Below are 26,690 nucleotides of genomic sequence, written 5' to 3' on the forward strand. Positions count from 1 at the left end.
GTTTATTAATTTCTCCTCCTGCCCTTAAGCGCCGACGGATTTCGCGAAACCGATGTGTGTTACCATGGCGACCCGTGCCAGCTGGCTTCGTCGCGCACATACGCACGCGCGAGAGAGTGCGAGCACGCGCTCGGCATCAGTCGGGAAAACTGTGGCGACTTTTATTGGTAGATTACAGGGAGGCCTGGATGTTTGCGCGGCCTACATCAAAACACCTGTCTTGCCAAATGGAATCGGTGGGCGCAACAGATGGTGCAGAAACTGCAGAGCAATGACGCCCCCCCCTCCGCAACGTTGAATTTAGCCCGTACTCCGGCTAACCACAGCCTGGGTGGCTGCTGCTCTATCAATAGCATGCAGACTCTTAAGTGGCAGCATGGCAGGTATGGACCCCCTGTGAAGCCCGGGGTCCCAAGTGGACCAATGGCACTCCATCAAGGACTGCGTGGTGCCACAGTGTTGGACGTAAGTATTCAAAAGCGTTCAAATATCCGTCTGCCGGTTTCATGGCTAAAGGAAAAGATTTAATAACAACATGTCTTCTACATTACTGAGCTGAAAGTTCAATTTTCAGTTCAATTTCACATTGATTTCAGCGTGCATTAAGGTGAATCACCTTGAGGAAATGGAGAGGTGCCTCTCTGCCTCACACACACCCTCTCCTTCCTCTCTACGTCTCCCAGCATACCTCTCCCTACAGCAGTGGAGGGGAGAGCTCTCCCTGGAGATTCCTATCTGAAACAGTAACAGAGACGGTTCCAGTAAAATCAGGAAGACGTAGATGATGGTTATAGATTTCAGGGCTCTCAGGTGCATTAGGCTGTATTACCTCTTCTCCACAAGGCTACTTAATGCTCACTTACAATGGAAATAGGCTGGCTGATGCCAGGCATGTATGCACAGCCACATGCATTTGTGGAGATTGCTAACAGACCCATGCACACATTCAAGCCATCTTTGAGAAGCAGGGTTGCAGACATTTATGAATATGGGTTTGGCACTGAGGTATTGTTTCCAGCTCTGTGGTTGGTGATGGCAGATCAGCACCAGGGATAATATGATCCCAGACCTCAGGCAATATCTTCTCCTTCAGAGTGTAACGATGCCCGTGACGGGGAATCTGGGAGAAAAACACTCACTTTCCTCACCGTAGTGTTGCCGTTGAACCGTGGAGGCTCCCTAGATTAAGAAAACAAACGGAGAGGAACTGAGAGAAGATGGCTATCGGGCACCATCAGATACCTGCACGTCTGTTCTCCAGGGGCAGGAGCTGCTTTGAGCACATAAAGCACTTTTTCGGAGCGTTGACGGCGCCTCTAAAGTAGGGGATCTATTTATACTGGCCTAGTGCTGTCTGTGGAGCTGTCCAGTGCTGAAATGGATGGGGATTCATGCTGTTTCCCTTCAGCCACTTCTCCTTTCTTCCTCCTCCGCTTTCTGTCTCTCCAAAGCCTTTTTCTTTCTCTCCTCTAAATTAATTCTGTCAGATCATACTCCCTATATTTTCTCTTTCTCCCCACTCTTCTTTCCCCTTTCTTCCCTCTTTACTTTCTGATTTGATTCTCCTGGGCTCTTGTCAATTCAGACTGGTTTACTTGCCATTCCGTCTTTGATTTCTCCCCTTTTATTTTCCTCCCCCTACTCACTCCTTCTTCTTCTCTTCCACTTTGGACACATTGTGGGAAGTGGTCAGGCCGTTTTTGCAGCTCTCTCCAATTATGCTCTTGTTCCCGAGATATCCACCGAGACTGCCTTGCATGCACGATTGCACAGACACTCAAGACTTGAGGACTGGCAGACATGCTGACGACAGCAAGAACATGGTTTCTTCCTCACCCATCCCGATCCATGGGTCAGAAAAACTCCTTAAAGCTATCCACGCTGTTCACATACTGTCCCGCTGTCCTTTCACACGTGTTTGGGTTTCTTTAAGGCCCGCACTGCTCCGAGCCTCTAGCTGCTCGGTGGAATGAGGCAATCAGAGAGGCACACAAGGGCATCCTGCACTCTGTGGGATAGAGAAGAAAGCAAGTGGAAGAGAGCCGGGTAGAGAGGGATTTTCCAGTTGTAGGAGACAACAAGCAGCGGGAATTTGGAGGTTTGTGAGGGGCTGGGTGGTGAGGGGAGAGGGGGGTATTGAAGAAGGGATAGGATAAAGGAGGCTAGATATGTGGATGGGGAGGGAGGGGCAGTGTGGGGGGATGGGGGGGGCTGGAGGACAGGTGGTTTTTGTCATTAGCTGCAGATTAAAGTAGAGGGCAGCTACAGAGGACTCACCTCTGATTCACACAGTAGTACTGCAGGCAAGGACAAGCGTCCCAGGAGACATGAAACACATGAGCACACATGAGCACACATGCTGGAGGAGTAGTGATTCACAGCATTACCCAGAGGCTCACGAACACACACATGTATAGGCATATAACACCCCCTCCTCATTTAGCATAGCGACACACAAGATACACCGTGACTCACAAGAACACGCCGACTCCCACACACATGGCACATGCAGTAGCTAACACACACACACACACACACACACATATACACATTGCGGAAACTAATTAATCAAATCCCCTGTTTTAATTAGGATCCAAATCAGTTGCTGCTGGAACCCTGACCCCTTGAATTCTCAATGTAAAGTCTTGTTGCTGCTGCCTCCAATATCTCTCCAGGAAGTATCACAATACCTACAATGATTCAGCCGGCTGCATTCTACATTGCACACATGGACATCTCACACGGACACATTTTTATTTCCTGAGAGGCCCGGGGTGCCCAATCTGAACTTCAATTTGGGCCTGGTCATAGAGAGGGGTACAAAAGTGGAAAGAAATTGGAATTATGACGGCTCACGAAGCAGAAGCACTAACACCATGTACCTGACCATGAAAAGGCCACGTGTGTTGGCATTAAGGGGGAGGTTTGTGATTTGCAGGGGCCTGTCCAATCAATCTATAACACAAGCCCTGCCATTCTGAAGTTTCCACGTGGTGGTGAGGCATGTAAAGGCACTTTCACACACTTGTAATAGACTGCTTATCTTCGTTATTACCGCAGCCTTGCAATTTCAGCCGAGCAATGGCTCCATACTGACAGGGCTGCAGCAGTACGCCTGCAAACTTTCCTCCAAAAACCTCATTCATAGTGTTGACTCAAGGGATCCATTAGTGATCAATAGGATATATTTGTGAGAATCCGCTCTGTACTTTTTTTTGTCAGTTAGAGGAATCAATATTAAACAATAACATGTTCTGTTCATTGTAATCACTTTGGGGAAATATTTATTCCGTGACCAATGGAGCTCTTTTTTAAGCAAAGTGGATGTTTAAATGTGGTATGTCTTCCACCATTCTAGACTGTGGGCTGAGAAAGCTTAAACTGTAGTGGAAGCACGCCGCTGTCATATGCACCGGGTGTCTTAATATTAGATATGGGGAAGACTGGACTTGGTGAATTAAAAGAGGAGAAGATGCCAAGTAAAGCCATTAGGATAGAGGAACTCAGGCGTGTGTCTGGCTCACCGGTTGTCATGGTTGCGGTGTTTATCACCTCTTTCTGCCGACAGGAGCCCAGGGGCAAATCAGATTGGCTTCAGACAGAGAGACACAGCGAGAGAGAGGGAGTTGGTGATTGAGGGGGAGGACATATTGGCACAGTGGAGGGGTGAAATGCCAACACACTGTAGAGGGGAGCCTGAGGAAGGACATTGGACAAATGTCAATGTGGCTTTTTCATGATAAGATTTAGTTTTTAACCATTTGACTGGGAATTGGGGTTTAAAGGAAGACTACAGTACATTACTAGAATTGTGAGGGGATCATCAATCAATATTATTCAGAAAAATCTTACTTAAAATGATTTTTATTGTTTCCTTGTTCATACAATTTGCACATTTTAAAAATAAATTCTCTCTGCTGTTATTATTTTTATGTGCACATTTTTTGTTTTCAAAGGACCACAATAAATATGCATACTTAAAATGATAAATTCCTGACAATCATTGAAATCTGAGAAACTACAGGCATGTAATAGGAGCATCCAAATCTCAGACTAAATTTAAATCACAGACTCAGATCTCAGATTTAGATCTCGGATCAAAAATCAGGTGTTACATTTTGCCCAACATCCCTTGTGGCCTATGCCTGCCACCTAGTGGGCCCCTAAATCAATAGTCCCTGTTTTGGAACCTTAAACAGGTGCATTAATGATATGGGGGGTAGAATTTGCATGCAGTGCTGTGGTTGACAAGAAAATTCACATCCAATTCACTTCTATATTGGCTAATGAGATGAAAAAACCCGACATTTACTGGCTATGACAAGTGGTCGATTGAACATCCTCAATCTAACAGTCATAATCATAAACAGATGGCCAGCAGCTGCTGATTACATCCAGGTGGCAACTTGCCTCTGTCCCTCTCCCTGCAGCTATCTCCGCTCCCGACCGCACGGAGCCGTGCGCACGTGGTAGCACTCAGGCCCCGCCCCTCCCTCCCTCTCTCGCTGAGAGCCAATCAAAGGGCGACATGTAAACGCCTCAAATCTTTTCGGCGAATCAGAGCGCGGATTGTTGGGAAGACCCCTGCGCCCACATATTCTCAGGCCCTTGTGCTGTCAACAGAGACGAAGGTATGGAAACATTGTAACCGCACCGGCTTCACGAAGTTCTTTTTGCAAAGTTTTGTTTGGAATTTTATTTCACAACATAATTTTAACGGAACATGTAAAAGCTCACGTTTAAGAATGCATCGAATATGCTGACCTGAAGTTTTACCAATCCGCCCAGAGCGAACAACTCGTGTTTACCTTGTGTATGTGTGTAACGTTAAGCCATACTGTGGTCAGTGTTGAGTCTGGCTGTTCGTGTGAGCGGCGCAGAGCTGAGTCTTTAGGGTTGGTTCCGCCTCGGTCGTGTTTTTAGCTGACACCTAGCTGAATAAAGGCGAATCCACTGACACCTAGCTGAATAAAGGCGAATCCACCAGACAGCCCGATGTGAATAGCTTCATTGTGCGCGCCGGTTGGTGCGTGTGACAGCAAGGGGTTCAGCCCTATAGGCCTCTTCCACACAGAGAGAGAGAGGGGGGTGAGGGGTGAGGTGGGGCAATCTGGTCAAGCTGCGTTGTTTGTCTGTCCCATTTGGCTCTCTGAGCTCAGGGAGGCGCAGTCACCATCACTCTAGTCAGGCTGACGCGGTGTGTTGCCGTGCTGAGCGGCAGATTCACGCCAACGGCGACCTGTCCCGTTGTTTACGGTCGCGCCTCGCTGTCAGCCCGCAGTGCCAAAGTGTCGTCACCTGTGCCGAGGATGCCGCAAACAAACAAATCCAGGGACGTGCCTGCGTCCGAGACTTCGGGCTCTGTGAAAGAAGCGCCGGTGTCCCGGGAGGAGTGCCAGGCGGCAGGGGACGCAGGGAGAGAGGAGGACAATGTTGGAGATGGCGAGATCATCAAGTCCCCCAGTGACCCCAAACAGTACAGGTAAATCCAAATTCAAGCATCCCCGCGGCCACACTCTGAGAATTTGCCTTTGAATCATGCATGATTGATCTTCCCTATTTTGGATTTTCTCAGTCACTATTATTTATACGATTGAATGTGCAGTGATACACATGCAGTGATACTATTTTCCTATATTCATTGATGTGACAAATTCTGAGAAAATGACCCGGATCCACTAACCTAGTTCCAAAAATGATACATTGCGCCTCTCTTCCAGCTGGATCAGTACAGTTTGGTTGTAGTTTGATGGGGTGATTTCATCAGTGCCTCAGGCCTCTTTGGGGGAAATACTGAGGAATCTGCTGTGGAAAAGGCATAGAAAAAGAGTCTCAGAAAACAGATGAAATGGCACTTTTTTTTCCTCACTCTGTTTTGTTTCACCTTTTTTTTTTTGGACCTTTCTCCTTGTAGATACATCGTGCTGGAAAACGGCCTGCGAGCTCTGCTCATCTCAGATTACAGCGGTCCAGCCGCATCTGAAGACGAGGACTCTGATGGAGAAGAAGAAGGCGAAGAGGAGGACGATGAATCTGGTGAGGAAACTGAGGACGATGAAGAGGACGAGGAAGAGGACGACGACAATTATGACGACGGGAGGGGCAGCGATGATGATGATGAAGATGATGACGAAGGGAAAAAGAAAAGAAATGCAGAGAAACAGGTACCAATGGGAAGTGTTTAAATATAGAACTCTATTCATTAACTTTTTGCAGAGTTGACAACAAACTTGAGTTGTTTTGAAACCAAAGAATTGGCTGATTTTTGCAAGAGAGCCAGCACAAAATGTGAACATTAATGTATTATGTGGTGGAAATTAGTGGATTAAGCCCTGGTGATAAATCAAAAGTATCTTAAACTTGTCTGTGATTAAGTATTTATTACTAACTAGAATATAGAAAAATCATAAAGAATACAAGAAATCACCAACACAAGCCTTAAGTACAGACAAAAGTCCAATGATTCAATTCAGCTGAAAAGGGACAGATTGTTCCTTCTCCCATAGCGGAGCAGGAAGATCTGACAAGCTTCTCAGTGGAAAGCGAAGCCTTTAATACCCATTGGAAACCCAAACCGCGGAACAACACCATACAAGGAAAGGGACCAGAATCCTCATTTCAGGTTCGGGCCAGATGCAGCCCACTTCGACCGAACGCGGGCCAGACCATTACGGTCGATGGTGGGTGGTGGCGGCACTGATGGTCCAACATTTTTTCCCCAACACATTAGATAGTTTGTTTGTTGTCTGTATTAACAGTAGCTGGACAGTGCATATGGGAATGAAACGGTGGTTCGTGGACAGTGCACAGTTTTGCTCTTCCAGATGGTTTTACTATTATTTAAATAACAAAGGTCTATAGCACAGAGGAGTACATTGGAGCAGGTTTTAGTATCACTAAAATGAGGGTTCGAGTGCATTGCCAGACTCAAAATTGACTCTCTATTCTGTGTTTTTGTTTGTGTGTGTCAGTCTGCAGCAGCGTTGTGTGTAGGAGTGGGAAGCTTCAGTGACCCAAATGACCTCCCCGGCCTGGCCCACTTTCTAGAGCACAGTGAGTAGTCAACCAAAGAAGGGTCAAGTTCTTATTCTTTTTTAAAATTTAATTCTCAACTTCTTTTGTTTGAAGGTTAATTCACCCTCAAATTTAGTAGTTCATTGTACATTGCAGTACATCGTTTTATTTTTTATTTTCACATCCCCCTGGTCACTGATCACTCAAAGTCTGTACGACATACAATACTCTACTAATTATATTCTTAGACACAGGAACAAAACTCGACTCTATAGGAGATTTATATTACATTCCTAATGTCAATATACCAGCAGACCACCTCCGAGAGCAGGCAACCATTTAAAGTTCTACATTGGAGTAATGTCGGAGAGAATATTGCTGCTCTCCATCCATGTGTGTTGAGCTGCTGCTTTTAGTGCACTTTGGTGCCTGTAATCGGGTGCATGGATAAACTCACAGATGCATCTGTGCACCGCTCTCATATGGTGGTTAAAGCCGATAATGCCCTCGCATTGCAACGTTGACACGTTCAAAGCAATCAAATGCTCCCAATCTCGGATCTTGCAACATTAATGTGCAGGAAAAAAAGAGAAACCTAAAGAAGAGCAACCATGTTTAATGCATTCCAGGGGTTGTTTTGTTATTTTTAATTATTCATTGTACCCTCTTTTCTGTAACCTGTTTTGTCTGCTTCTTGAGTCGGTAATCACTGACATTTCCCAGAATGCCCTGCGTCAAGCTACACAAAATGAATCAGAAGTTTTTAAGCATTACGGTTTTATTCCATTCAAAAGAAGTTTGTAACATGTTGTTGGAATTCCAGTCTACTGATGCTACTGTGCAACAGTTACTTTATTTGTGTCCTCTACAAATGTAAGTGATCTGTTTGAAACTGTCATCAAAACCTTAACCAAATGTTAGCAACTGATATCAATTTCTAATGTTGCTCAGTGGGAAATCAAATGCCATCTTTGTTTGGCCGGCTTCCCACATAAATAAGAGAACAACAAATGAAAGGCACAAATTATTTTTTATAAACAAAATAACACACTTTTTCCACTCTGTCACAGTGGTGTTCATGGGCAGCGAGAAGTACCCCTCAGAAAACGGCTTTGACTCTTTCCTCAAAAAGCACGGTGGGAGCGACAACGCCTCAACCGACTGTGAGAGGACCGTCTTCCAGTTTGACATCCAGAGGAAAAGCTTCAAAGAGGCTCTTGACAGGTGAGTGAGGAATGACGGTTTTTGTTGTGTTGCGGAGCAGTCTTTAGAAGTGGACTTCTTCAGAACCATCTGACCATTTTCACATATAGATCGATTGATCGATATTTATTTATAATATGGAATCCTGTTTTTTGAACTTGCACGCAGTTGGTCATCAAAAGACCGGGTCAAGATTGCGATCCACCAGCTTTGAATAAAATCTTCAATATGTTTGAGTTTAAATTCTTGATGACCAGCTGGTTTCAACTTATTGAGTATTTCACTTGTAAGTCTTAACCAATGGCTTAAAGATTTAAGGAATATGCTGCTAAGGTGAGAACGTTGGTGTAGTTTATTGCATCCTTTATTTTAGCACCTATTTACCAACCAAAACTGCTCCCCTTTGAGCACTTTGCCAAAAGGGAAGCGTTTTTGCCCATACTTAATACCAAACATAATGTATGAATATAAAGATGTTTCACAATACGATATGTCATAAGATCTTCATGTTTTTTTTGGTAAACTGACAGACTCTTGACAAACGGTACAGGCTCAATCAGCCGGCGTCCACCCTGTTGTTTGTCTGTTCTCTGCATCAGTCTATATCTGATTGTGTCCCTTTGACCCGTATCCTTTCTCTCTGGCTGGTGCATGGCCCCTGATCATTGCCTCTTTGTGCTCTCTTAGGTGGGCTCAGTTCTTCATCTGTCCCCTGATGATCCGTGACGCCATTGATCGGGAGGTGGAGGCCGTTGACAGCGGTGAGTCTGGCTGTCTCGGTCCGTCACTCCTCTGCGCTGAGAAGTTGGATTTCAGCTTTGAACTTTTCGTCAGCAGCATTACCGAGTTCTCCACACACAGCTCTTTAGCGCACCATTGATCAGTGTTTTTTTTCCTTTTTTGTACCGAGCTTTTCTGTGCCTCTTCTCCTGCCCATCAGAGTACCAGCTGGCTAAGCCGTCAGACTCCCAGAGGAAGGAGATGCTGTTCGGCAGTTTGGCCAAACCTGGACACCCTATGGGCAAGTTCTGCTGGGGTGAGTTGGTAAACACACCTGCTGGGACACATAATACACACAGGGCCTCCTTGGGGTATGTTAGGCAATAACAAACAGGAGTGCTGAGACCGACGCCAAGTTTCCTTTCATGCTGATATCCCTGCTTTTGTAAACTGATACTTTTTACAGTGTTTTATAGTTTTGCTGAATTTATAGCTTCCCTGTGACAACACCAGGGAATGCTGAGACGCTGAAGCACGAGCCAAAGAAGAAGAAGATCAATGTCTATAAGCGACTGCGTGCCTTCTGGAAGAAACATTACTCTGCCCACTACATGACTCTGGCTGTGCAGTCTAAAGGTCAGGAATGTGTATTTAATTTATTATACGTGAATAACCAGCCTTATTAATAGATTTACTGAAATGTATTAGTTTTTAATAAACAGAAGAATGAATTGAAAAGAAATCTGACATTTAAAAGGTAATTAGTCTCAACTCTTAACAAGAATTCATCTATGTTTAGCCAACTGGTTCATCATTCCTGAATCAACTCAAATTGAAATAATTTAGTCAAATGCATAATATATCAAATATGTTTTCGGGTTTTGCATGAAATATCACCCGACTAATTAACTGCGGCATGAAGGTAAAATTATAGTGTTGACATTTGTGCAGTGAAAAATTATCCAATAAAACCGCTGAATTATTTTCCGTTGTTGAAACCTCCTGCTATTTGAAGCACCTAGAAAATCCATTACTGCAAAGTGATACAACGATATCATGATCCATTGGAAAGGAAAACATTAAGCCTATATAATAATTTATACTACCTATATTGCAGAGGTGTGGACTCGAGTCATGTGACTTGGACTCGAGTCAGACTCGAGTCATGAATTTGATGACTTGAGACTCGACTCGACAAAACTTACAAAGACTTGCAACTCGACTTGCAACTCGACTTGGACTTGAACACCGATGACTCGTGACTTGACTTGGACTCGAGCCTTTTGACTCGAGAAGACTTGCTACTTCCCATGAAAACTGGGGGATAACATTTTCACACCACCGCGCCGCTCTGTTTATCTGCATCTGTCAAAAAAATGTGCGCCACCTGTATGCAGAGAGCGCGCGCTGCCTGCACGACATCCAATCACTGCAGTCCATTTGACCTTATCAACGAGACAGCTCGTTCATGGTTACAAAAATCGGGATTTTTGAACCCGGATTCAGACTCCGATGGAAATCCTCGCCAACATTATGTCAACGTCCGTTTTAAAGTACTATAACACAGTCACAGTCGATCCACCATTACCCTTCCCTACGTAGTCTAGGTCTGTGAGGCAGCGCACCATCACCCAGGGTTCCCCGTCCCCACTATAATAAAAGGACTTGAAATGACTCAAAACTAAAATGGTAAGACTTTGGACTCGACTTGAGACTTGTTGGCTTTGACTTTTGACTCGACTTGGGACTTGTTGGCTTTGACTTTTGACTCGACTTGGGACTTGCCTCATCTTTGACTCGACTTGACTCGAGGGCAACGACTTGAGACTTACTTGTGACTTGCATAACAATGACTTTGTCCCACCTCTGCTATATTGTATATTGATAAAAAAAACATGTTATCTCTTTGTAAAGTTGATATGGCAATGTTTTTTCTTCTTTTTACAACTCTTTGTCTCCAAAAAAATAGAATTGGTTTAGTCTTTTTAGCTGCTAAATGTGGCACTATATCCATCAGATAGGCACTGACCGTGTGTGCCGTTTGGTGCTGGGCAGCTGGTGCACGTGAGCTTGTGAGAGCTTTTTCTCTGAAACCGCCACAGTTGGAAAACCAAAACAGTTCAATCATTCATATTTTTTCCCCCAGGGTGAAGCGTTTTTTCTGTCAATCAAAGGATCGGCAGCTTGATCCCCAGCTCCGCTAGTCCATGTTGATGTGCCCTTGGGCAAGACATTTCCCCCCCAAATAGCTCCCCCTCGTGTGTGTGTGTGTGTTGGTGGGTAGTTGGCACCTTCCATGCGAGCCCCCACCATCAGTGTGTGAGTCAGTGGATGATGACTGATGGCGTTAAAGCACTTTGTGTGGTTATACAAGAGAAGCGCTGTGAGGGTACGGCCCATTTACCAGTTATAATAGCAGCTATAAGTTGTTATTTCTGCAGTTTCTGTTATGGTCGTTTTATTTAAATGTCCCGAGTATGTATTTCTGTAGGCAGAGAAATCAGTGCGGCTTCTGTATCTGTTTACAGCAACGCCACACAAACCACTGAGATTAAATATGTTGCGTAGTTTTATTAAAGAATGAAGTCAATAATTGGCCTTTTTTCCGTCATGCTGTGAGCCTTCGATCACAATCTGATCTCTGGCTGCGCGGGAGCGTTTTTTCCATCAAGCACAGATTGCCTTCAGAAAGAGCAGTGTCTTACATGAGACCGATCCCAACTTTACATTTATACTAGTGATACTGTCAGTATCGATGTCCCGTGGGAGCATATCCATTAAAAAGGAAGCCTTTTACAAATGGGGGGGCAGGCAGGCATACATGCCTCCTTTTATGAATCCGTTGGCTGTGTAATTTGAATCCCACACAGTAAAGAATGACAGCCAGTTGCACTGAAACAACTATATAGAATTACACCATATGAAAGTATTAAATTACAGGCACAATGCTGACCAATTATTGAATCCAAATAATAATAAGTAAATGTAAAGGGCTGGTCCCATTACTTCTCAATAAGTGGACTTTTCTTTATTGTAAGAACCTACATTGCAGTTTAAATAATTTGTATGATCTTTTACCTCTTTATTCATTAGGAATGGGAAACCAATATTAAATCAGGTATATATTATCCAGTATCATTTGGTAAAAAAAACAAAGTAGTGACTCTTTATGAATGTTTTTTTTTTACCTTATTTATACGGACAGGTATAGCTATAATCTATAGTAATAAAACAATTTCAGGGAAAACCGTCTAGGAATTGGGCATGTATGGGCTGAATGTAAAAAAAAAAAAAAACACATTTCACTGAAGACTCCCAAACCAAGAATTAAGAGTTTTCCACCAGAACTATTAAGACTCACTCAAACTCTAATTGATCCTCCTCCACTCTGCCGTCCTTTTTAGAGAAGCTGGACACTCTGGAGAAGTGGGTGAGAGAGATCTTCAGCAAGGTGCCTAACAAGTGAGTTTCCTTTGAGACCTCAGATTTAAATGTCAAGCCTCTGTCTCGCTCTCAGCTTTTATCCTTTTTTTTAATTTCTTTTTTTTTAACCTCTCTTCATCTCGTTTCTTTTGCTCCCCTCAACACTGAGAGGGTTTTTTTCCCCAAAGTCAAACTGGATTAGTGTTTCCTTACAGAACTTGACTTCTACTTGCTTTATGAGTCCCTGTGCCAGGTTTCCTTTTGAGAATCCACATGCATACACCTGTGATGTGCTTTCATTTCAGTGAAGGGATTACATGCTCTTCTATTTGTTGATAACATTTTTCAATTGGATCATGAAGTATTTTACAGCTTACATCCCCTAGACCAATTCAATTGATTTTTCCTGAACACATAGTAATAGTTTAAATTTGAGTTTGCCAGAAGCAGGTGCTCATTTTGTAAAATTGAGTAAACTTATTAAATTCTTTTGTTTTTTTGTTCTCTCCAATTTGTAAAAATGTGTTCTTCAATATTCTTATTTAACAAAAACATATTGGAATCAAGGTGTGTTAAATTGACATAGTGATCAGTGTGTATTTGATGGATACCATCACCGTTGTTTCCTATAGTTCTTTCTTTGTGTCCATAGTGGTCTCTCCAAGCCAAATTTCTCCGACCTGCTGGATCCCTTTGACACGCCAGCTTTTAACCGCCTTTACCGAGGTACGGATCCATCCACCGCACTTTGCTAATTGTCAACCACGTCTGGGGTGCTTTGCTGTCGTTCTCCTCCTCTGAATGTATCTGAGGGGTCGAGATGTGGTTTGAAATGTTGTATTGCAAACATTATTTTCTTCGTGTGAACAGAAATGCAGTGTTGCAGCGACTGGTTTTAATAGATCTCAATCCACAAAGGTTGAGGAAATACAAACGAGTAGAAATGAGCAGCTGTTTTGTTATCTTTTCAATCTTGGTGTTTCTATAACAGTCTACGGTCTGTGTGTTTGCAGTCGTCCCTGTGAGAAAAGTTCATGCTTTGAATATAACTTGGGCCCTCCCCCCTCAGGAGATGTACTACAGGTGAGCCACATGCAGTGTGTATCAGTGTATCATTTGTATGTTACAGCGCACATTAATGCAGAATCAAACGTAGTATAAAACGTGTTCATTTTACTGTCTTCTTTCTCCAAAGCGATGCCTCGTACAACCAGCTCATATAAAAAGTTTGCCCTGCTTTTAGTGGGATTGCATCAATGCTTTTTTTTTTTTTTTTCTCCATTAATGTTCTTCCCGCCTCTTCTCAGAGTGAAGCCTCTCCACTACATCTCTTGGCTGATTGGCCATGAAGGAACAGGAAGCATCCTCTCAGTGCTCAGGAAGAAGTGGGTGTTATTGCCTCTGTCTATTTGTTTTGGGTTTATTATTTTTATTTCAGGGCACTCAAAAGCCCAATTGAAAGGTCTTCAATTTGCTTGGTATACATGAGTTCTTTCTGAGGGAGGCCCGAGTGTTTGAGCCCGATCTTCAAACTGTAACATTTGCCAGACCACTTGACGATATAATTCATATATTCCCATCATAGATGTGGATGTAGAAGAGTGTTTTCAGCCTCTTGTTGCTAAGTGGCAAAGTGATGCGACAAACCCTCTTTTGTGCCACAACACCAAGAGCCCATCTAATAGTCCCTTTCTCCCATCAGAACCACTTGTAGTGTTTGATAGAATATTTATAGTTACTGTGTGCTATTTTCAATTGTTGCTAAATGACAATATTGAAATTTGAGTGCACTCTGTTTGAATTCCCCGTCGAACCAAACTACTGAGGCAGTGGAGCGGTTGTCCATCGAGGACACAGAGGCTCGTTTGAAACCGGGACATCGTTGTCCCCTGCTATGGAATTTGGGACTGCCTATGCGTGTGTCCATCGCTTAAACTGTGTGGAACAAAAAGTTTACAGGATGATACCAATCACTGATATCAGTTTTAATGAATGTATTATACAGCAGAATAAATGGGTATACTGCTGGTTTCCGTTCAGTATGAAAACTTTCAGAGCTAAACCTCTGGTGTGACTCATCGGTTACATTTCTTCTTGTGCGATGCATTCTTTTCAAAACGACCTTTGCTATTAACGTACATAATCACACTATGGAACATGTCTTCATGCAGATCGGGCCAGACACGGTGTGACAAAATACCCAGAACTGCAAATTGTTACTTTTTTTTTTTTTTAAATGAATGAAAGGCTGCCTGTAAGGCCATGCAAATGCATAACAGAATGATTTAGCATTCCATTCCTTCAATCTGGGATTTGTGAAGTGGAGCCGACTGCCTCAAAGGGACCACAATAGTGTTCATTAAATTGTCTGCAATCAGGAAGCATGAAATGACATATTTTCCACTTGCTGTGCTGTTCGCCCTTCAACACAATGTGCATTGTCTTCCCAGTTTATGGTAGTGCAAGAATTTTCCCCGGCTGTCCTGTTTTTTTTTTAAATCGGCGTTAATTCATTGCTGTCTCTTTAGGTGCTGGGCCATGGCTTTGTTCGGAGGGAACAGTGAAACTGGCTTTGACCAAAACACCACCTACTCCATCTTCTCCATCTCCATCACCCTTACGGATGAAGGTTTCCAAAACTTCTACGAGGTAAAGCAGATCTCTTTCCTATTATTCTTAGTTAATTCTTGGGAGACATGGAGACACGCCGGCCTCAGAAGAGGAAGTCGGACAAATCAAGCTGCAGTTTACACATCTATCTTCAGTTGACAGCGCACCATTCAAATCATGTCCTTGTCACATCATAGAGAATCATTCAGTGTCTGTTTTTGTGCCCTGCAAGGACCCAGCTGGCCCCTCTTGTTTTTTCATGAATACAAAAGGTGACTTCAAGGGCGCAATCTGTCTGTTACTATGACAATGTGTGTCTTCAACAATGAGGCAGTGACGATCATTCACCAGGAGAGTTTATCTAATGATTAATGAAAAAAAAACAATTCATCCAACAAACTTTGATAAATGCTGCAACAGCCTCAAGGATGCTGTTTGAATGAAAAATGATCTACGTTAGATCCATGAGGGTCACAATTGTTTAACCTGTGTTATTTTTATAAGGATGAATTTAAATTCAAAGTGTGTAACAGAACACCCAAGCTAATGTTTGAAGAAGGTAGAGTGCCGGACTTCAACAAAACTCAAGTGACGGTACTTCTGAAGGAAATTGACATCAAATGAGCTGTCCTCTTATGTAGCGTCAGCTGTTGGTTTAAAATTAAACCAAAAAGAGTTGCATGGGAAGCTACAACACCTTATGATGTAGAAACCCTAACCCTTCAATTAAGGGCATGGTTCATGCAACTTGGTTGATGTGAATTGACATTTATTTTAAAATACCATTATAATACCAACAGATTATTTTGAGTAGTTTTGCACGCATTGCTGCCACATGTCGGCACTGATATGTGCTTAAGTATATTCTTTAGTGTGTATGTTCTGTTCTTACTTATAGCCAAGTCCCAAATGGGAAAACATTGGTGAATATCAGAGTCTTTTTGAATCTTCATCAGTGGGTTCTGAGAATTCTTCTCTTCTAACGGTTTCTGAATGAGGCTCATTCATACCACTCGCATGCCTTTAAATTCATTCTGCGATTAGCAAATATTAAATACTTTTGTGTTCTCTAACGAACAGATTAAGGACGGCTATTCAGAGCTAATAAATAAAACCCTTTGCATTTTGATTCAAACGTTTGAGGGGCAAATTACAACACTTTCTATTTAGTATTCAAGTGATTGCTCTAGTGACTGTAATCAAATAACCATTCATGAGATTAGCAACCTTTGCCTTGCATCAGTGTCATTGTTGTGGTTTATGAAACTTAACTGTGCATTTCACTTGACCCTTGAAAGGAGGTTATTACAATTATTTCACCGATAAAAGGTCCAAGGTAATTATCCATTAAAGCTGAAGGACTTTTACGTAATCTCATTTCTGTGGGTCTGTTGTACTTCACAGGTGACTCACTTGGTGTTCCAGTACCTGAAGATGCTGCAGACACTCGGACCACAGCAAAGGCACACACACAATCTTACAAAAATAACACAACATACTGGAACGAAAACATCCTTGTGCTCAAACAAAACGTCTATATTTGTATTTTTCTGGGACATTGGTGTAGGCGGTAGTTAATACAGCATCATGTCGCTTATTTATAAATGTATTTGAATGAGATGTGGATGTTGTGAGGTTCCGTCTGGGAAGCGAGTGATGTTTAAATCGGTTTGTGTATGCCTTCAGAGTGTATGAAGAGATTCAGAAGATCGAAGCAAACGAGTTTCACTATCAGGAGCAAGTAAGAATCTTCAAACACATGAATATTCAAAGGACCACTGAGCATTGTGTTGTTTTGACCAGAGAGCGGTTTGCCCTTTGTCAGATTGACCCTATAGAGTACGTCGAGGACATTTGTGAGAACATGCAGCTCTTCCCCAAAGAAGACTTCCTGACAGGAGATCAGTTGATGTTCGAGTTCGACCCAGAAGTAAGTAGTTCACTGAGTTTGGGGAATGAACCAGTCAAAGATTTTATTCTACTCTTTTATTTTTTAGAAAAAAATAATTAATAAACCAGGTCACAGTGGGCCAGAACAGACATTTTACTCTGTCTGATGTCTTAATGATTTTATATAAAACTTGTCTTTGATTTTTTATTATCATTATACAGTATAGAATATATATTTTTCCATCCAACATTACAGTCCAATCAGGGCTTTGCATATTTCTGTGATGACAACAAGTTTTCAATTTAGCTGCCTCTTACTGTGATTGACAGCTGAAATTGTTTTCTCACAAACAAGTCATTTAGAATGAAGGGGCAAAAAAACGACTTCCAGCTCTTCTGGAAACTTGTGTGTGTGTCTGTCTGTAGGTGATCAGTGGAGCTTTGTCCCTCCTTACCCCTGAGAACGCCAATCTGATGCTGTTGTCGCCAGAACACGAGGGCCAGTGTCCCCTCAGGGAGAAGTGGTTTGGCACACAATACAGCGTGGAAGGTGTGTTTCTCTCTTGTGTGTGTGTGTCCAATTCCAGTGTAACCGCTCCTTCCCCTAATGGAGTCATCTAGTGAATACATTGTCCTTTTCCCCTTGTGTGGTGATATTCAGGCTGATACAGTGTATACCAGCAGCAGAAATGCCAACATTTATCTCTGTCCTGGTCTTGGAATATGATTTAAATTTTAAATCTGCAAAAAACTATATTTTATTTCTTTTTGGTCTCATTTCCAAACATTGATCTGAAGTGCAAACCGTTTCTTATATACTTAAAGATTGCCTCTCTTCCCACAGACATCCAGCAGGAGTGGATGGAGCGGTGGACAGGAAATCTGAAGCTCAACAGTGAGCTCACTCTTCCGGCTGAAAACAAGTTCATCGGTGGGTGAATAAACTCGGGGGGGGGGGGGAGATGTCAGATCGACCAGATTGGGAGGAATAGAGCATTTCTCGGTGGATTCTGTCACGGTGAAATAGCTGCTCCTCCTTTTTACCTAAACAGGACAAAATTCCACTTAGATTGGTTTTCTACACGTAAATGGTGCTGCCCCCCCCCCTCCCGAAACTGCACAAATTCAGCAATATTGCCTTTAAATATCAACGCAATGATTGGAATCATACAGTAATAAAATTTCACAACTATTCACAAATATTTATTTTTAATTATTTTGTTTTTCATATTTTTTATGATGACTCATGCAAGGTTCAAACCACAGAAGGGGGGAGGAAGGAGTGGTTGGCTGGCTCATTACTATTATACTATTATTATTATTATTAAAACCTGAAACGGGTAATTTTGAGCAGAACTGTTTTAGGCAGGCTGACAAAAAGGGTGTCGTTAATAATGATCCTTGTGGTATTTTGACCAAACTGTTTAAGACATTTTTTACAGACCACAAAGAACCATATCCACTTGTGGTAAAAGTGCATAATATGTCACCTCTAGCCTGCAGAGGCCCAGTAAATTTAAGAGTGACAATTTAAAGCCAAACCAGGCGTCTCTGATCTTCAGCTAACCAAACCTTAAGGGTAATGTAGTTCGGCATTGTGTGCCGTTACATTTTTGTGGTAAACCACCACATAACCATAACCGATCAAATGTCAAAAAATGATGCATCTCCCCTCATACGCCCGAGGGTTTTTGAATCATTTATTGGAATGGGTGGGTGGAGCGACGTCTAACAACTAAAAGTGGAGATAATGAACGGCCGAAGCGAAGACATTATTTATGACTTTGAACCAAGTAGGAATTCTGATTCTTTATTTTTTATTTTTTATTGTTTATGTGCATTTGTTCAGCTACTGATTTCACCCTGAAGCCGTCTGACTGCCCAGACACTGAGTTTCCCGTCCGGATAGCAGACAGCGACAGGGGATGCCTGTGGTACAAGAAGGACAACAAATTCAAAATCCCTAAAGGTGAAATATGTGGCAGCGTGTTAGCATCTTTTTGCGTGCAGGATGTTTCCACAAAGACTTTTGATATCATTTGAGAGGTGTTGACACACGTTTGTCCCCTCTCCTGCTGCAGCCTACATCAGATTCCACTTAATCTCTCCTGTAATCCAGCAATCTGCCAAGAAGTAAGTTTAGACTCAAACATTGTCTTTTGAAAATGGTGTTTTTAGGCTGCAACGCTAATTGACATATTTTCTTCCTTTTTCTTATTCAATTGCATGTTCTCACTTTTCTTCGGCCCCCAAATTACACCCTATTTTCCTTTCATTACTTTTACCATCTGTCGGTCCCTTTTTCTATTCATTTGATATCCTTCTGTTCTCTACTCCTTTTTTTTTTTTTACCTTTTCCTATCTTCCTTGTCTCTTTCCTCACCTCATGTCCTTCCCTTGCTTTATTTAACTTTATTCCTGTACTTTTAAGGGCTCTTTGAACTTTTAATGGCTCTTATCTATAGCAAGTTGTAAATCAGCTTATTTGATGAAATTGCACTTTTTTGTTCTTCTGGGTTTGTATCCTTATGGTTGAAATGCGCTTACTGTAAGTAGCTTTGGATAAAAGCTAAATGACATGTAATGTAATTCCCTTAAACTCCTCTCCATCATGTCTCTCCCTCTCCACCCCTACTACCGTCTTCCTTTCTCCCTTCAGTGTGGTCTTGTTTGACCTGCTGGTCAACATCTTAGGCCACCACCTCGCCGAGCCAGCTTACGAGGCTGAAGTGGCCCAACTGGAGTATAAACTGACGGCCGGTGAGCACGGCCTGGTCATCAAGGTTAAAGGATTCAACCACAAACTGCCTGTGAGTTAATGAATTCGGTAGAAAACGCACACACAAAGCGGTTTATATGCAAAAAATTCCCACACTGGGGAGGCGGGGTACCCCCCCCTATTATTTAACAGTAGAAAAGTACATATGAGAATAACGAGACCACTGTGCTATCAGGGTGTTGACCATGCAGACTTAGCATTCAGACTAAAAGCGAAGGGACCAGCCGGGCTTTGCTTATGAAGTAATTGTCAATGGCTGTAAAATCACACCGGCAGGCTATTTCAGGGAAACACAAGATGGATTTAGGTTCAGCACTGGCTTCACAAGTCGCTAAAAGCAGCCAGATGAAGTCATGCACTCTTTTGCATAATGGCGACATCATCACGCAATCATTTACATTCAGCCCAGAGGTTGCATCTATTGCAGCAGGGAGAGACTGCCTGCGGTCGGCACAGGAGGAAAGGCTGCTGTTGGCAGATGAGTCATTATGCCATTGGGAAGGAATTACAATGTAGTGTTCTTTTGAATATCATTCCGTTTTTTTTTTTTTCCCTCATGGTCTGAATAAGTCGCTAAATGAGTTGCTCGTAGGATGCTCTATGACGTCTACCGCTTGGAAAACGTTGGAGTGGGGGGGGGGTTCAAAGCTGTCTATAACCAATTAAAGTCTTGTGAAAGTGATTAAGAGTATTTTCCAAAATGCCCTATATGAAATGATTTAACTCCTGCTACTTGTGTTCGTCTTGTTTTCATGCGGGATGATGGTCGGGACTCATCCTGCCTCCACGTGTGTCTCTCTCTGTCCCCTCTCTCTCTTCAGCTGCTGTTCCACCTGATCATTGACCACCTGAGTGAATTCTCCGCCTCCCCTGATGTCTTCAGCATGTTCACCGAGCAGCTCAAGAAAACCTACTTCAACATCCTCATTAAACCTGAGAAACTGGGCAAGTGAGTCCTTTGCATCTCGTCTTTCGACATTTACAGCCTACTTTCTGGCTGATCTTTGAGTCTGTGTTGCCTTCTAGTGGCGAGTATGTGCCACCACCCTGAATGTGTTGGGGCAAAAATACTCATCCAGCAGGAGTGGATGGAGCTCATGTTGTGCTCGTTTCCCCCCTCACTCCTGTCCTCTCTGTCAGGGATGTGCGTTTGCTGATCTTGGAGCACTCTCGCTGGTCCATGGTGGAGAAGTATCAGGCTCTGATGGACGGCCTGACCAGCGATGAGCTGATGGACTTCAGCCGCAATTTCCGAGCCGAGCTGTACGTGGAGGGACTGGTCCAGGGCAACTTGAGCAGCGCTGTGAGTGGATGACGGGCACTACACAGACAAGGAGATTGATTAGCAACATAATTAGCTGATTAGCTAATGAACCTGTTAATGTTGTGTGGCTGCACTTTTGATTGTGAGTGAACTTGACATTGTTCTCATGTCTTACTCATCATCTTTACCTGTTCATCATCCCTTATTGTATTTTCTCCACAGGATTCAGAGCAGTTCCTGCAGTACGTCACAGCGTGAGTGCGCATTTACACTGAATGCATTCCCTAACGAGAGCACCAATACTATGCAATCAAGTGGATTTGTTTACTGCCATGCACAGTAATTTGCATTAGCTCCAGTTGTTCACAACGTGATTCCTATTCTTTTATTTTGCTTCTTTTATTCCTTTCTTTATTCCTTGCCTGTTTTTTTCTCTTCTTCCTTTTTCCTTCATTCTCCTTTTCTTGTATTTTGTCCTCCATTTCTTTCACTCTGGCAGAAAGCTGCAGTTTTCCAAGCTGCCAGCAGAGGTGCCGGTGATGTTTAGAGTTGTGGAGCTTCCTCTGAAACACCACATCTGTAAGGTCAAATCACTCAATAAGGGAGATGCCAACTCTGAGGTCACTGTTTACTACCAGGTACAAGCACGTCTGCAGTGCTGCAGATCCTTCTCATTCTGACTTACAGATGAATTTATTTAATGCACACTACTCCCTTTTCATCTAGTCTGGCCCAAAGCTCTTGAGAGAACACACACTGATGGAGCTGTTGGTGGTGCGTTTATTTATCTACATGCATTAATCCCTTCTTTGTGTCTTTTCCTCTTTTTAAACTGAGTTGTTGTCTTTTCAGATGCACATGGAGGAACCCTGTTTTGACTTCCTCCGGACCAAAGAGACTCTCGGGTGAGCGTACTTATGTTTCAAATCAAATTTTAGTTTTTAAAAGGCGATGTGTGAGTGGGAATATAAGCTAGTGTATGTTTTGGATATTTGAATATATATATATATATATATTTACTTTTTTAGAGAAAACTATAGCATCTGTTTTTCTTTTTGGAGGTGGGGGGGGTTATTTGCACCTCTTAAGATTAAACGCATGGATTGAAATGAACTTTCTGTGTCCGCCTAGATGTGTTATTGTCTTTACAATTGTCTTTATTGCAAATCTGTGCTAATCTTGGTAAAAAAACCTGAAACAATGTTTAAGCCGCCACTTAACTGCTCCATACATTGGGAGACATTACATTACATGTCATTTAGCTGATGCTTTTATGCAAAGCAACTTACATTTTTAATCCATGGCTTACATTTTAGCCTGGGGAGCAATTGGGGGTGAGGAGTCTTGCTCAGGGACACTTTGACATGGCACATGGAGCAGCTGGGATTTGAACCACCAACCTTGAAGCTCCCAGTGCATCACACTATTCCATGCACCACCCTCACCCCCATTCCACTATCATCCGCATTTGAAATCCTATGTTCTTTTAGTTCCTACATGTTTGGATCACGATTCCCTGCATTCCAAAGCTTTATTATGATATAAAGTAGAGAAAATTAGAACACAAGATATTAGCTTTTGGCAGATGTAACCATTTTTCTTGTTGTCGGTAATTTGATATTACTCAGGTAATCTGCCCCTCAACATTACTCATACTCTTTTTATGTCTCCCTCTCCAGGTACCATGTCTACCCCACCTGCAGAAACACCTCAGGCGTTCTGGGTTTCTCCGTCACCGTGGAAACACAGGCCACAAAGTTCAAGTGAGTCTGCAACACAATCCTAACCTTCCATTCGCCCAAAGCTACGATTCATCTTAACTGCTTTTCTGCCACGGTATCATTTATTTTAATGTTCACTAAAATGCAGGCTACAGATTTTTCTAACTGGCCCCGGAAAGAGAAAAACAAAGTGGTGAAACTAAAGCTGTAACTATTTTCTCACAGTACCGAGCTAGTGGAGTTAAAGATTGAAGAGTTTTTGGCGTCATTTGGGGAGACGCTCGACTCACTTTCTGAGGAGGCCTTCAGTACCCAGGTGTGTGTGTGTGTGTGTGTGTGTGTGTGTGTGTGTGTGTGTGTGTTTGTGTTTGTATGTATCAGTGTGTGGAACCATTGTCTAAAGCGTGTGTGTGTTCTGTACAGGTGACTGCTTTGGTGAAGCTGAAGGAGTGCGAGGACACACACCTGGGGGAGGAGGTGGACAGGAACTGGGCCGAGGTGGTCACACAGCAGTTTGTGTTTGACAGGCTCAACAGAGAGGTAAGGAACACACACACACACACACACACAATCATCCAAAAGTCTTCAAGACTTTTCAGTCAGCCACTGGAACAGTATTCATATTAAGATAGAGATCTCTAATTACCTAAAACATATCTGCTTATTTTGTATTGCAACATTTTTTGTATTGCATTTCGTGTTCTGTGTCCTCTAATTTGCGATGTCCTGCAGGGACTGCATATGAAAATTAGTTTGGGGATGTATCTGGCTGTCTATCTGCTAGACACTCGACTTTCTCTACCAGCTAGAAATGTGCTGCTGCACAGTGGGCTTCCTGAGCTTCTCTGCTGAGAGCTGTTTCTTGAAATTTGTTGGATTAAGGTTGTTTGAATCATCAGCTAAATGAGCCATAAAACCATGATAGCCAGATAAAGAGGCTGCATTTTAAATGAAGGGCACTTGTCCTTCAGTCCCCTTGGTGCTCTTACATCAGTGCTTGTGTGTGTTTTAGATTGAGGCTCTGAAGAAGATGACCAGAGCTGAGCTGATCTCCTGGTTCAAAGAACATCAAGGACAGAACAGCCGCAAACTCAGCGTGCACGTAAGCAATGCCTTTAAGTGTGTAGAGAGACGGAAAGGTATGTTCTCCTTTTCACGTTTGAGAGCAACACATTAAATGTATCCCCGTCTCCCAAAGGTGGTGGGATTCGGTGCCGAAGAGAAGGACGAGGAGGCTGGCGGTGAGAAGCAAGAAAAGGAGGGTTTAAGTTGCTCCACCTACGGCGAGGTGTCTAAGCTCACCTTCCTGCCGGCCTCACCCAGGATTGCGGGGGCCGTAGCCATCATGGACATCTCTAGTTTCATAAAAGACCTGCCTCTCTTTCCCTACCACAAGATACTGGAATGAACTCCTGCTCAGACTGTGACACACACGGACGGCGGCGCTTTGCCTCTCACTGAGCAACGTTCAGGGGCCGTCTCATTAGAGATGCATTTTAATATGTGGAGGATAAGGAAGGTTAGAAATGGCTTTGGCTCCGCTTTGATCCTGGACTCTGCCTCTAGGACTCAGTTTTTACCCACAGTGTGTGCACAGGCAAAAGGCCCGGGAGTGATGATAGGGGTTTTCTTATAGCCAAGTGGTGATCTGATTTGCTATTTTACCCTCAATTGTTTTATTTCCTCAGACACGAGTAGCATAGGAGCGCTGTGTCTATTACTCTCACTCTTCAGTCTATCTGAGTGAAAATCTTTCAAATCTTGAGTTGATTTGGTTCTTTGAGCTCTGCTGCAATTGCATCTCAGAATCCCCGTCTTTTCCGCTGTTTGAGGAGCAGCAAAACAAGTTTAATACATTTTTTAAAAACACAAATCAACTGTGAAACCTGCAGAAATGCTGAGTGCTTCGACTCCAGACGTGTCTTTGAGTGATTGTGTGCAGGATTTCAATCTCTGCTGTGCGCTACTGTTATTAGCTGACCTAGATCATGCTCTAGTATGAAACTGCAAAGAGAATAAATCAATGATTAAAATGAATGAAGCAATGTGCTGACTGCAAAGAAACATACTTGAGTCTTAGGAAGGAAAAGTAGCCAAACATCCCAAATGTTACGTCTGAAATTTGGTTTATTTAGATGCATTTGAATTGATTTTCTCTTAACGGCTCATACTAAAGGTGAAACCAATTTACAATATTGTTTTATTTTTTTTCCTTCTCATCGCAATCTTATCTGACACATTCTCAACATACAGATCCAACTAAACTGGAGATGGCCAAATATTGCTACGACCCACTGGGCTCAAATCAGGCACGCATTTCTTTTTAAGGTCACAAGTGTTTGCATGATGGTGACTCAGTATTGCATCTGCTCTTCTATCATCGCAGGTTTCATTTATGTGTAAAATTGTTCATTCAGATACTCGCAGGCTCTTTACCTTCGTCTCCCCGAGGAAGAGGTTGTTGCAGGCGATACTGTGTGGGACTTTGTGACTGGTGACACTCTGTTGAATGTGATTTAAAAACCAATCCGGTGCCCGGCACAGCAGAGCGTGTTATTGTAATTGAGTAAAACGCCAGCGGGGAATCCTCACACTGTTTCACCTATGGAGCCCCACACAATATGATAGTTGTGCGACCTGTACGATTGGTGGCAAACATCTAAACACTATGTTGTTGCTTCAGGTCCACTGGCCTAAGGTATATGATCCCCAAATTGTTTTGACTATTTGATACACAACCATAACGAACTATGCTTTTTTCTTTTCTGGTTTCCACCACATTTTTTACCTTGGTACAGGTTTTATTTTGAGGTTTCTCTTTGCTTAAATGTTCTTGTTGGGAGTAAGTTAGTGGAGACAACTCTTTTAGTGTGGGGTCAGGTTCACTCACTCATTATTGTTGGCTGAGGGTGATATTTGAATACAGTGATTTTGTTAAGAGATGAAGGCTGTAAAGAAGAAGCAGTATGTTTTCAAGGAACAACTGGAATCATGTGTTTTATGGCATCAATAACAAGACAAAATTAGGGGAAATTTTTAATACAAGAAATAAATTCAATTCCAACCTGTGAGATTGTGGTGCAACCCTTCCAGTCCTTGATAATACGTTAGGCCTTGAAAGGTTTTGAGTATATGTAATAAGTGTGCTGTACCGTAAAGTCCCACAGAGATTTAATGGAGCTGTCAAACCAATTTAACTTTCAGATTATTATCATCTGAGCTCTGGAGGGTGCAGGATATTAAAGATGTGACTTATGTGACTATAATGGACATGTATTGGCTTCATGAAAGATTCAGTTCTTTTTGCTCTACCAGCATACTTCAACTAAAGTGTGTGTACTGGGATCAAAAACCACCCTTATAGATGAAAACCCTGCGGTTACTTGAACACACTGCTACTGATGCTTCAGTTGAAAGAGGCAATACATGTCCCCCGAGTGTTTAGGTGATAATAAAACTCTGTTTTGCAATTTGAGAGAGTGGTGACTTGCCCCTTCAAACCCCCTGTAGCTGCTACTCGGCCATCTTCAATTGAGCTCAGAGTTAAAGCCTTTTTTAAAAATGTTTCCATTGGTTTTAATCTCCCTTCTGTAGAGGCGCTGTGTAGAACGATTTAATGAGTCAATCTGCTGCTGGCTTCAAAAGTACAAGATTTACTGTAGCTATAACGTCCCCGTCGCTGTTCCTCACTGGATCGCAGCAGACAATTTGGCCCGTTGCTGATGAGAAAAAGCTTTCATCGTTCATCCACACATGTGGTCCACCTTATCTTTAAAGAAATACTTAGCTTGTTTTAGAAAATAGATTTCCTTAATAGAATTTAAGTAACATTATTTATACCATGACTATAGCATATTTTACTTTATTGCCCTTTTTGCATGGCCATGCTAGTGGCTCTGAGGATGCACATTGAACAGGTTTGTAAATCTGGCATGCAAACTGTACTAAACTCAAATTACAGATGTCGAGGGTTGAAATTTTGTTTGCCTTCCTCCCCTGTTGTCTGCCGATGAGCTGCAGTGCATCAAAAAGCCTGAAGTCGTGATTGGCCTTTTGAAGTCAATGT

General features: G+C 42.7%; 1 protein-coding gene across 2 annotated transcripts; it reads left to right on the forward strand.

Annotated features, from left to right (window-relative positions):
- Positions 1-351: 351 nt before the first annotated feature.
- LOC119227364 (nardilysin-like) lies at positions 352-26,589 on the forward strand. Of its 2 annotated transcripts, none has more exons than XM_037486101.2 (32): positions 352-465; positions 5,275-5,482; positions 5,915-6,164; positions 6,972-7,053; positions 8,085-8,238; positions 8,905-8,978; positions 9,158-9,253; positions 9,451-9,573; positions 12,342-12,399; positions 13,013-13,086; positions 13,374-13,443; positions 13,668-13,745; positions 14,889-15,009; positions 16,375-16,433; positions 16,657-16,711; positions 16,796-16,900; positions 17,287-17,410; positions 17,705-17,791; positions 18,710-18,829; positions 18,942-18,993; positions 19,520-19,670; positions 20,461-20,588; positions 20,780-20,942; positions 21,126-21,157; positions 21,403-21,541; positions 21,630-21,677; positions 21,756-21,808; positions 22,583-22,666; positions 22,850-22,940; positions 23,048-23,164; positions 23,637-23,726; positions 23,823-26,589. In XM_037486101.2, exons 2-32 carry the CDS (start codon positions 5,310-5,312, stop codon positions 24,030-24,032), a joined length of 3,261 nt encoding a protein of 1,086 aa, XP_037341998.2. In that variant the 5' UTR covers positions 352-465; positions 5,275-5,309; the 3' UTR covers positions 24,033-26,589. The 2 variants fall into 2 exon arrangements, with proteins under 2 accessions (XP_037341998.2, XP_037341997.2); XM_037486100.2 differs by lacking the exon at positions 352-465 and adding an exon at positions 4,566-4,631.
- Positions 26,590-26,690: the final 101 nt, after the last annotated feature.

Source organism: Pungitius pungitius, chromosome 14 (assembly GCF_949316345.1).
Source record: "Pungitius pungitius chromosome 14, fPunPun2.1, whole genome shotgun sequence".
Taxonomy (NCBI): Eukaryota; Metazoa; Chordata; class Actinopteri; order Perciformes; family Gasterosteidae; genus Pungitius; species Pungitius pungitius.

Coding starts and splice junctions, on each gene's coding strand:
- LOC119227364 (XM_037486101.2), top strand. CDS start 5,310: ATGCCGCAAACAAACAAATCCAGGGACGTGCCTGCGTCCGAGACTTCG. Junction 9,574..12,341: donor TCTGGCTGTGCAGTCTAAAG/GTCAGGAATGTG, acceptor CGTCCTTTTTAG/AGAAGCTGGACACTCTGGAG. Junction 15,010..16,374: donor GTTTCCAAAACTTCTACGAG/GTAAAGCAGATC, acceptor TGTACTTCACAG/GTGACTCACTTGGTGTTCCA.